The sequence below is a fragment of the Nansenia antarctica genome, assembly GCF_963989245.1.
Source record: "Nansenia antarctica genome assembly, chromosome: 3".
Taxonomy (NCBI): Eukaryota; Metazoa; Chordata; class Actinopteri; order Argentiniformes; family Microstomatidae; genus Nansenia; species Nansenia antarctica.
In genome coordinates, this window is record NC_137688.1 from 66,139,358 (window position 1) to 66,150,190 (window position 10,833).

Sequence of the window (10,833 nt, forward strand, 5' to 3'; positions counted from 1 at the left end):
AGCTATATTAAATATTGAAATGGCCTTAATGAGAGTTTAATACTTTACACAAACATATTTAAACAAACGATATATTGTCTCACTCGGTCTCTGCGTGAGCGAGGAGGGGGGGGTTCTATGCTAGACTCCACAAAATACCTTTCAATATCGACATACGGTAGTTTGCTTTATATAACGTTATTTGGATAGAAATGGTCAACTTTTCGCTCTAGTAGTAGCCTACTACATTGCGTATGGGGAGAGCTGTGAGAGAATAATGCACTTCACTTTTCGCTGTAATGCCAATAAGGAGTATTGTTTCGCTATTTAGTATATTATTAGGAAATGATTGGTTTGATTTGAACTTTGATTTCTGGCGCGCGAGGGAAACTCACAAAGGCCGAGTGAAACAGCGGCCAATCGCTGGGCGGCGGGAAGAGGCGCGCGTATCCGGGTTGCTGATTGGATGAGGTGTCATCGACCCGGTGGCCAATGAACGCTGGTAAGGCTGAGCTATAAGAACACCACCCCAAGCGAGCAACTAGTATCCGCTTTTTCTTTAACTAGCACAGAACTCGCTTTAAGTTTCAAGATGTCAGGAAGAGGTAAAACCGGAGGCAAGGCCAGAGCAAAGGCGAAGACCCGTTCTTCCCGAGCTGGACTCCAGTTCCCAGTGGGCCGTGTCCACAGGCTCCTGCGCAAAGGCAACTATGCCCATCGTGTGGGCGCTGGCGCACCGGTCTACCTGGCCGCCGTGCTCGAGTACCTGACTGCTGAGATCCTGGAGTTGGCCGGCAACGCCGCCCGCGACAACAAGAAGTCTCGTATCATCCCCCGTCATCTGCAGTTGGCCGTCCGTAACGACGAGGAGCTGAACAAACTGCTGGGCGGTGTGACCATCGCTCAGGGCGGTGTGCTGCCCAACATCCAGGCAGTGCTGCTCCCCAAGAAGACCGAGAAGCCCGCCAAAGCCAAGTAAAGGTTCTACTACGGCTTTCACCCCACTACTTAACCCCAAAGGCTCTTTTAAGAGCCAACCACTTGTCTCTCAAAAAGTGCAATTTGTATTTTCATCTCTAAACAGTGTTTGTCCGCTATGAGTACCCTAGTGTGCCTCATGTTGAAGCCTGCAATCACTAAGTTAAACAGTCACCATATACCTTCGTGAGGCTGAGAGAACGCACCCACAACACTTGATTTGGCCACGTGGTGTTGCCAACCAATGTTCCCTTCATGATGAATGCTGGCTATAAGCATAAACACAACAAATGCATCTGAGAATAGCGTAAAAGCTATAGCTGGGGTCGTTGTCCTTAAGAAAGTGGTATCACAACAGTGGTATCATCTGCCAGTTGACTAATAATTATGGATTTTCCCATAACACCGATTTTGTTTTAAATCTTCATATTATGTTTATTATTATAATTCACATGGGCGGGGCGGGTGGACAAGGGAAGCGCGCAATGGAGGGAGCAGGAGGGGTTTAGAGTTTTAATTTATGGCGGGAAGGGTGCACGGAGGTCGTGTCCAATGACAGCCTGAGAAGGAGGTGACAACGGGCCAATGAGCTCGTCTACATTCGCGGGCCAATGAGCTCGTCTACATTCGCGGGCCAATGAGCTCGTCTACATTCACCGGCCAATCGGAGCACGACGGCTCCGGCTTTATAAACGTAGCAAGTTCACTTGTGAAGAACATCTATACTTTGACTCTACAAGAAGAAGTTTGCATCATGGCCAGAACCAAGCAAACCGCTCGTAAGTCGACTGGTGGCAAAGCCCCCAGGAAGCAGCTCGCCACCAAGGCTGCCCGTAAAAGCGCCCCGGCCACCGGCGGCGTGAAGAAGCCTCACCGCTACAGGCCCGGCACCGTGGCTCTGAGGGAGATCCGTCGTTACCAGAAGTCCACAGAGCTGCTCATCCGCAAGCTGCCCTTCCAGCGCCTGGTGAGAGAAATCGCCCAGGATTTCAAGACCGACCTGCGCTTCCAGAGCTCTGCTGTGATGGCCCTGCAGGAGGCCAGCGAGGCTTACCTGGTCGGTCTGTTCGAGGACACCAACTTGTGTGCCATCCACGCCAAGAGGGTGACCATCATGCCCAAAGACATCCAGCTGGCCCGTCGCATCCGTGGAGAGCGCGCCTAAGATGATGAGTGACTGACTATGTTCATGAACAAAAACCAAAGGCTCTTTTAAGAGCCACCTCAATATTTCTCAAAATGATTTTTTTCCATTAACTACTCTTTTATAAAACGATAGATGGGTTAAAGTAGAATGAGATCGCAGAATGTCAGAGGGTACCATATGACAAGTAATAGCAGAACAGTTTTACTGTCACAAACTAGGAAAGGACTTGAAATCCCTCGCTGTAATGTGCGGAATGAGCTTTTAGTTGGGCTCCAGTCGTTTTTTTGGGGGGGCAGGATATCCCTATGACGACTACACATTTTACACGATAAGCGCACTGTTGCAATTTCGACGGCTTATGTCATATTATTAGGCTATTTCTAATACAAAAATAATACTAAATGGTTTTACGCACCACGTCCCTACGATCGCAATGCATTTTTTGACATTTTTCGGTGCGTGTACACAGTCCTAGATCTGAATGACAGGGAAAGCTTCGTGAGAGCCTACTGTGTCTGTATTGAAAGGGGCAAGGGCTGTGTAAATTAAATCGTTAAAGAGACACACCCCCAACACACATCACCCCATTTCCACACCCCACCACCCAACACACACACACACACACACACACACACACACACACACACACACACATTTTAATCATTTATTTCACACACACACACCTCCCAACTATCCCCCCTTCACCCAAACACACACACTCCCAACCCCTCATCCCAACACATACAAATAAAAAAATTTGTTTTTTAAAGTAACGAGTTCTGTCTTTTTTTATGCATACCAATATGATTTGGATATAGTGAGCCCACTCAATATAACAAACAACAGTTTTAGGATCACTAAACACTTATGTCCTAACCAGAATACTTGAGTATTGGGTAACATTGGGTTATATATATTGGGTTATATATTATATAGTTGAAAGCCAGGGCCCTTTCCCTGTTAGAAACTTGATTCCTCATTTCCTCTCGCGTGTCTCACTTGCTGCTTCTCATATAGCATTGGAGGAGAATAGGGGAACAACCTAGATATTCTCCTCCAATGCATTTCAATTATGATGCGACGAGTGGACAGGAGATAGGACGCGAGGAATGGAGTTTCTACAATTGAGAAAGGGCCATCGACTTTTGTCTACCACGGAACACTAGTACTGTTACTTGTGCGTCGATGGAACTATATACTTAATTCGTGTTGTCCTACGGAGGATTCTAACGACTGAATTTGAGAAAACTTACGTGTATCTATTATTCCAAGACATAATCAGATATGGTAAAACCAAGCGACAATTGAAACGAGACAACTGGCTGCGTGTGTTTGATGTCCCCAAAAGGTGACAGGGTATTAGAAATATTTTAGACATTTTTAGATTACCCTTTCCTCTAAATATAGGCATTGTTGCTACTATTTAACGTAAATGTTGGTCCCAGCACACAAGATCAATAGCTTTCAGGGATGATTAAAACATCTAGCCTTGAGAATGAATTAGCCTACACATTTCTGATACTGCTTTTCATTATTCTGGTCTTTTTAGATGGTTCTGGCACTTCTATGCAGTCTCTATTGCCTGGAATGGGGTGCTTATTGCCCTGTCACTGCACTTGGTTGTATCAATACCCATTATGGTTGACTCATATATTGGGATTCCTGACAGGTGTGGGCGTGCCAGTAGAGCAAGGTAACCTCTCTCTGTCTTTTTTTTCCATTGTTTTGCTTCAGTGTTTCCTTACTGTGTCTGTAGAATGTAATGTGTTTGTAATATATTGTCATGTGTTTCCTCTCCTGCGTGTAGTTCCGCAAGTGTCAGCTGTGCTGGTGCAGGTGCTGCTATGGGTCCATTCCCTTAGGCGACTGTTGGAATGTCTGTTCGTCAGTATTTTCTCTGATGGGGTCATTCATATTGTTCAGTATATGGCTTGAGCTACTACATCTTACTAGGACTGACAGTCCTTTGCTCGGATCATTATATCATTGGAAAAGGTTAGTGTGTATATACATCCCTATACGGTACATGTGGCCCACATGATGTGGGAATACGGTACATATGGGAAAACTGGGGTTAGGGGTAGGGTTAGGGTTAAGGTTAGGGTTAGGGTTAGACATGCCAGGATGTACCAAGTCACCCTTGCACCTAACCCTAACCCTAGTTTCCCACATGTACCGTATTCCCACATGTACCGTAACATAGTATATATTTGCATATTGGTAATGGGTTTTTAGTCAAGTTGTTGAATTGTTTCCTCTAGTGGACCTTCATGACCTTATGTTAGTAAGTAATATTTAATATGAATCTTTTGGTTAGAAGATAAGGCATCTTAGCAGCTGTTCTGGTGACCCACACTATGGTGTGTTACTACAGATGTGATGGTGATTGTGTGGTCTTTGTAGGGACCCCTACTCTTCCTCTCCTCTCCCAGCTGGGGTGGTCCCACGTGGCTGGAGCTGTGCTCTTCACCTGGGCCTCGCTGCTCCAGCACCGCTCCCTGATCCTGCTGGCTAGGCTGCGCACCGGAGGCTCAGGTGAGCTCATGCAGCTGACTGAGAGCCTCAACATGACTCACAAGTAGATGTGTTGCCATTAGGGATTACACATAACGTTATTTACATATGGACTTTAATGTTTAGATTTTTTGTCTGGATTGTTTGAGTTAATACCAAAGTCTGGTGCAAATTTCACTTGAATAGGCTCATTGGAAATACATTTAGTGGACAAAATGATGATGTGTTCAATACTTATTTCCCCCACTGTAGATGGGTTGTATGGTATCGTAATAAACATTGTGTTGCTCTCTTTGATGTCTTCAGGGACAGTGGAGACTCTTGCCCACAGAGTGCCGAGCGGAGGCTGGTTTGAGCTGGTCTCTTGTCCGCATTACTTTGCTGAGCTGCTGATCTACGTGTCTCTGGGTGTAGTTTCCGGAGGTCACTCTCTCACCTGGTGGCTCGTTGTCCTCTATGTGCTCTTCAACCAGGCGTTGGCTGCCCAGCTTTGTCATGAGTTTTACCGGAGCAAATTTGAGTCTTATCCACAACATCGTAAAGCATTCATTCCTTATTTATTATGACTCCTTTGTGTGAATGTTGTCTTTTGCACAACCTATGTTGGAATAAAATACACCCATATTCACGTATAAGGATTACTTTGAATTAATTGTTTCAATATCCTTTTTTTTATCCCCACAATCAAGGTTCCGGGTGCACAATCCGGGTGCCCCCTCATTTTCTCACACATATCTAAAATAAACCATGAAACCTTCAATTAAAATGGATTTGCCATTTGCAGATAGTCTGGAATTAGGCATTTGATTGAGTAAACAGCAGCTGGAGAAGGTAGAAAGTATCAAATCATGACAATGTCCATTAGCTATGACATAAGTAATGCCATTTCTCAAACTCCACAACTGCGAACCTAAAATATTGTCCTTACCATCTGAAAACCATGATGATCTAAATTGATATACAACCACATAAAATGATACATACGTATATCTGAGTGAGCTGAAATGGTATTTATCCATAAATTCTCAGTTTTGCACACTCCTACTCATATGCTCTCTCTCTCTCTCTCTCTCTCTCTCTCTCTCTCTCTCTCTCTCTCTCTCTCTCTCTCTCTCTCTCTCTCTCTCTCTCTCTCTCTCTCTCTCCCTCCCTCTCCAGAACGTTGCCCTTTCATTTGACTTTCCCTTCTACGGACATTACCTGAGGCAGATTACCATAGCAACAGGAGGTACATTTCATTATTATTCATACATACTGCACCTGCTCAGATGGAGCCACTTGTGATATGTTATGCGTTATACTTTCTACTTTACCCTTCTACAACTCTGACAACTCACCTCTCACCATCCCCAGGGTTTATTTTCATGGGGGAGGTCACACACCGCATGCTGACAGCAACGCAGTACATCGCCCCCCTTATGGCGAACTTTGATCCAAGCTTCTCCAAGGAGTCTACCGTGCAGTACCTGGACAATGGTGAGTTGTAGTGTGATGTTTAGAGAGGTCTTGTTCTCTGTTTAGCTGGGCTAACCCCTCTGTGACCTGTGTTAACCCCAGGTGAGGTGTTTGTGGTGCAGTGGGAGCGGGTTCGACTCCAGGGGAGGGAGTCAGAGGGGGCGTTCACCTTCCAGGCTGCCCTGCACCGCACAGGAACCATCACCTTCAGCTATAGAGACGTGAGACAATCTTCCACCATGTACACTTATGGGCTTCACACACCACATCTGGGAGACTTGCTCACATATGTCCGTTTTTTTGGGTCTCTGTCTCTCTCATGCTATTGGTCAGATACCTTTGTCCGTGGAAGTGCTAAGTTCTGTCAGCACCCAGTGACGGCAGGCTTGTCTGACGCATTCATGGTTCTCTTGCCCTCACCACAATCCTCAGGTCAGCAGCGAAGGGGTTCTTCTCCAACCCCACTAATATCAGTAATCAGACACTGAAGTATTCTATTTTATTCTATTCTATTCATGTGGACAGTCAACCCCAGTTCAAAGGCTTGTATCTCTCATGTAGATACTCAACTTCGGACTATCTATGAGTACCATCGGGTGGAGATTGATACAACAAAGATCACCAACCGTTCTGCCTTTGAGTTCACTGCACTGCCGAGTAAGTTCCTCTCTAATGTCCATCTGTCATCATAGTCCTCTCAGACATTTCACCCAGAAAGGACATCAACAGAGAAATGTCCTTAGAAATGGTTTTCAATAGCTTGTTGTGTGTACTGCCAATCACCCTCACCCAGCCACATAGCCACTGTCTCTCTCTCTCTCTCTCTCTCTCTCTCTCTCTCTCTCTCTCTCTCTCTCTCTCTCTCTCTCTCTGTCTCTCTCTCTCTCTCTCTCTCTCTCTCTCTCTCTCTCTCTCTCTCTCTCTCTCTCTCTCTCTCTTTCTCTCTGTGTGTCTGTCTCCCCCCGTCCAGCCTGTCTACAACACCACAGCTGTGAGCTCTGCCTCTCATCCAACCTGACCACTGGCTGTCGTTGGTGCCATGTCCTCCAGAGGTGAGCAGGAGAGGAGTGGACACCCATCTGCATGTTGGAGTTTACGTTTGCTTGTGTATCACGTCCCTCTGTTTCAGGTGCTCAGATGGAATGGATAGACACAGGCAGGAGTGGCTGGACTATGCCTGCTCAGAAGAGGAAGAGCTGTACAACACACGCTGCCTCAGGAAGGCCTCCAAGATCTCCAGAGACCCATCCCACCCTGGGTACGAACACTTTGCTCGGTTGCCCTCGAACAGGCGGTACAGGACCATGTACGCAAGGACAAACAGACTGAAGCTCAGCTTCTACCCCAGGGCCATCCAGGCCCTGAACACAGCAAAGACCTAGGTTCTGGGCCCTGGACAGTCTGGACGGATTGATGGCAGCTGCTGGATTGAAAATCAGGTGTAGTGCTGAGGCACAAATGTGTACATTTCAAGCCTGCAAACTGCGACACTTTAAATGAATGTGCAATAACACTATGTGCAATATGACAACCCTAGGGTACATAAGGTTGCAGAGAATAGGAAATGTTAGAATAGGTATAGCATAGCATAGAGTACAGCACAGTGTCTTATTTGTACAGTATAGTATAGTGGATAGTGTACATAGCCTTTATTTATGTAAACCAGCTCCTTTCCCTTCTTGTTTTTCTTTATTATTATTATTTATTTATTTATTTTCCTAGCACCAGGGGAGCCCCCCCTCCCAAATTTCGTTGTCTGGTACCTGTACTATGTCAATGACAATAAAGACCATTCATTCATTCATTCAAGAGGTAAAGTTGCACAATGTGTATGGTGGTTCACATACTGTACATCAAATGCCTCAGAGTTGAAGTGTAATTTATTTTCTATTGGCAGGTCAAAGACGTTATTTGTGAAGATCATTCTAGGAGAGGACATGATAGCTCCATTGGTCCCTCAGTTGCCTCAGACTCTGAGACCACAACCTTTAGCACACTGAAAGAAGGCCCTGAAACTGAGGGTGAGTCAAGGAAGGATGTACTTGGATGTATGTGAGAGGTTAGGTCTGCATCTACAGTACTGAGCAAGAACAATGATGCTACAGTAGAACTCAAGTTTTTCCTCTCTTCCCAGTGTCGAAATTAAAGTAATAAAATGACTAGAAATGATCATCATTACTGTGTATATACGGTAGTCACAATGAGGTTTGAGTATTTACTACTGCAGTTGCTATACTACTCTAACTTATCTTACATTTTACATGCCTGCAGATGATACCAAGCGTCTTATTCTCTATAATGGCAAGGGTGGGTTGATCTTTATTCTGTTTGAATCATGACTATGAAGCCATGTGACAATACCGTGATTCTCTTGTCTCTCTCTCACCCTTAGACATGAAGACAGGCCCCCCGAGGCAGCAAGAGGGGTCAAGCCACACAGGTTTTATAGCAGGTGTTGTAGCTGCAGTGGTGCTACTCTTGGCTCTGACCCTGCTGGCTCTTTACACCAACTCCCATCCCTCTTTTGCCTCACCCCTTTACTCCCAGGTTAGCACCACTGACACAGTGTAATTTCTCATCCAGCTGTGTCTGTTGCAGAGGTATTTGATCTTTGTCTTACACTCCTGTTAGATGTAGAGGGGGCTTTTCCTTCTCTATAACCCTTATGTGCATATATTCCTGTGCTTTATTTCCACAGCCACGCAACAACTACTGGCCATCCATGAAGTTCCGAAAGCAGGGATTCCAATCCGGTTATGCAGAGGTCGAGGTTGACGGTTATGAGAAAGAGGGCATTATCGAAGCAGGGCAGTGCTGAGGGGATTAGGAACTGGATTTAGAGGAGAACAGATGCTTGGATCGGGGAGAGAGGAGAGAAGATCTCTACACACCTAGTCCATTACACTTTCACATTCAGTTGTGACTCATAGTCAAGGGTGCACAAAGGACTAAACATTGTTTTAGGAAGAATAAAGGGGATTGTTTCTTCTCATCCCCTGATACCCACTTGAATTGAGTTTGGATCTTTCAATAATCACTTCCATTAAATCCCCATCTTTCCTGGCTAAAATGTGTTTTCTCTTCCTACTGCATGTTCATCTGGGTTGTGGCCACTACAGAAGGTATTATTTCTTCAAGCACTAATTCCTTATCTTCTCCTACCAGTTCAGCAAGATGAGAGAAAAGTGCAGCTCAGGTTGAGGGGCAAGGGATGAACCAAGGGGCCAAGTATCGACAGAAAGTTAGATTTCTCCTCAGATACTGATGGCGGTCTTGACACCATAATACCCCTAACACCCAACAATAAAACATGCAACTGGAATTAACTGTTTCCTCGATCTTTAGGAAAGCCGTGGACAAAATATGAAGGACCCTGCACCCCATGGCATGACAATAATAAAGACTGGGTGTGCTTCAACATCATTTATGTGATTTTCTTTTTTATGTAGTTAATTTGTTGGTGTATGTATTCAAAATAGCATATTTTATAAGTGTCTTTCTATTCATTAAGAGGTTGTCTTCAATTCAATTAACCTAAAATCAAACACAAAGCAACAAAACACAACTGAACTGTCTATTATAAATGTGTCTCCTTTCAAATTAAACACATGGTTTGGAATTATGCGTTCAGAAATGGTTGTTTATTTTAATGTAAAAAGGGTGAACAAACTACACTGCTTATTATTTTCATCCTGTCACAAATCGATTTATGTGAGACCTAATTCCGATTTTGGGCAGCAGATGGCACCCAATCCAAATAGATTTTGTGTGTTTTTTCACCTACAAAGTAGGGCGCATTGTATTTAGATTGTGGCAGGTAGACATGTAGCGTTAGTATGTGGATTGGTCTTTACAACCATTATAACCCATCATCTGTCCACAATTACAGACCGGTATCCCTTCTCTCCTTCCCTTCCAAAACCCTTGAACGCGCGGCATCTAAACAACTGACTGACTATCTCCGGAAGATGGATCACTTAGACCCCCACCAATCCGGCTTCAAGGCTGGGCATTCCACTGAGACTGCGCTCCTTGCTGTCACGGAAGCCCTCCACTCTGCCCAAGCTTCCTCCCTCTCCTCTGTTCTCATTCTCCTTGACATGTCTGCTGCCTTCGACACAGTCAATCACCAGATCCTTCTCTCCATCCTCTCAGACCTGGGCATCTCTGGCACCGCACACTCCTGGTTTTCTTCCTACCTGGCGGGCCGCTCCTACCAGGTGACCTGGAGAGAATCGCTATCTTCTCCACGAACCCTCTCCACTGGAGTTCCCCAGGGTTCCGTCCTAGGGCCCCTACTCTTCTCCCTCTACACCAAGTCTCTTGGCTCGGTAATCTCTTCACATGGGCTCTCCTACCACAGCTACGCAGACGACACTCAACTCTTCCTGTCCTTCCCCCCCGTCTGATGTACACGTGGCAACCCGTATCTCAGCATGTCTCGCTGACATTTCAACTTGGATGGCTGACCACCATCTCAAGCTCAATCTTAACAAGACCGAGCTCCTCTTCATCCCCGGGAAAGCCTGCCCTCTCCAAGACTTCTCCATCACAGTGGAGAACTCTACTGTAACCCCCTCCCTGACAGCCAAGAACCTTGGAGTGATCCTGGATAACCGACTATCCTGTGCGGAGAACATTGCAGCAACGGCTCGCTCCTGCAGATTCCTCCTCTACAACATCAGAAGGATACGACCATTCCTTACCAGAGAGGCAGCGCAACTCTTGACCCAGGCACTGGTCATCTCCCGCCTGGATTA

The 10,833-nt window shown here is 45.6% G+C and overlaps 3 protein-coding genes and 1 pseudogene across 4 annotated transcripts; all 4 read left to right on the forward strand.

The window, feature by feature from the left end:
* Window positions 1–571: 571 nt before the first annotated feature.
* On the forward strand, window positions 572–958 carry LOC308152883 (histone H2A-like; the record flags this gene model as incomplete). The annotated part of the gene is made up of 1 exon (XM_080525955.1): window positions 572–958. One exon carries the CDS (start codon window positions 572–574, stop codon window positions 956–958), a length of 387 nt encoding a protein of 128 aa, XP_080382081.1.
* A 753-nt stretch (window positions 959–1,711) lies between these two features.
* On the forward strand, window positions 1,712–2,122 carry LOC308152875 (histone H3.2; the record flags this gene model as incomplete). The annotated part of the gene is made up of 1 exon (XM_080525947.1): window positions 1,712–2,122. One exon carries the CDS (start codon window positions 1,712–1,714, stop codon window positions 2,120–2,122), a length of 411 nt encoding a protein of 136 aa, XP_080382073.1.
* A 463-nt stretch (window positions 2,123–2,585) lies between these two features.
* Window positions 2,586–5,184, forward strand: LOC308154283 (polyprenal reductase-like; annotated as a pseudogene). Its single transcript has 6 exons — window positions 2,586–2,602; window positions 3,327–3,452; window positions 3,654–3,797; window positions 3,912–4,099; window positions 4,508–4,639; window positions 4,925–5,184. The product of its transcript is annotated as a polyprenal reductase-like (transcript).
* Window positions 5,185–5,622: 438 nt separating this feature from the next.
* LOC308154284 (plexin domain-containing protein 1-like) lies at window positions 5,623–8,891 on the forward strand (the record flags this gene model as incomplete). Its single annotated transcript, XM_080527448.1, is given in 13 exon segments — window positions 5,623–5,646; window positions 5,777–5,846; window positions 5,972–6,094; window positions 6,176–6,294; window positions 6,407–6,434; window positions 6,437–6,505; window positions 6,635–6,730; window positions 7,044–7,125; window positions 7,203–7,263; window positions 7,971–8,094; window positions 8,345–8,380; window positions 8,466–8,620; window positions 8,772–8,891. Coding segments are annotated over 13 exon segments (1,107 nt in total).
* Between the last annotated feature and the right edge of the window lie 1,942 nt (window positions 8,892–10,833).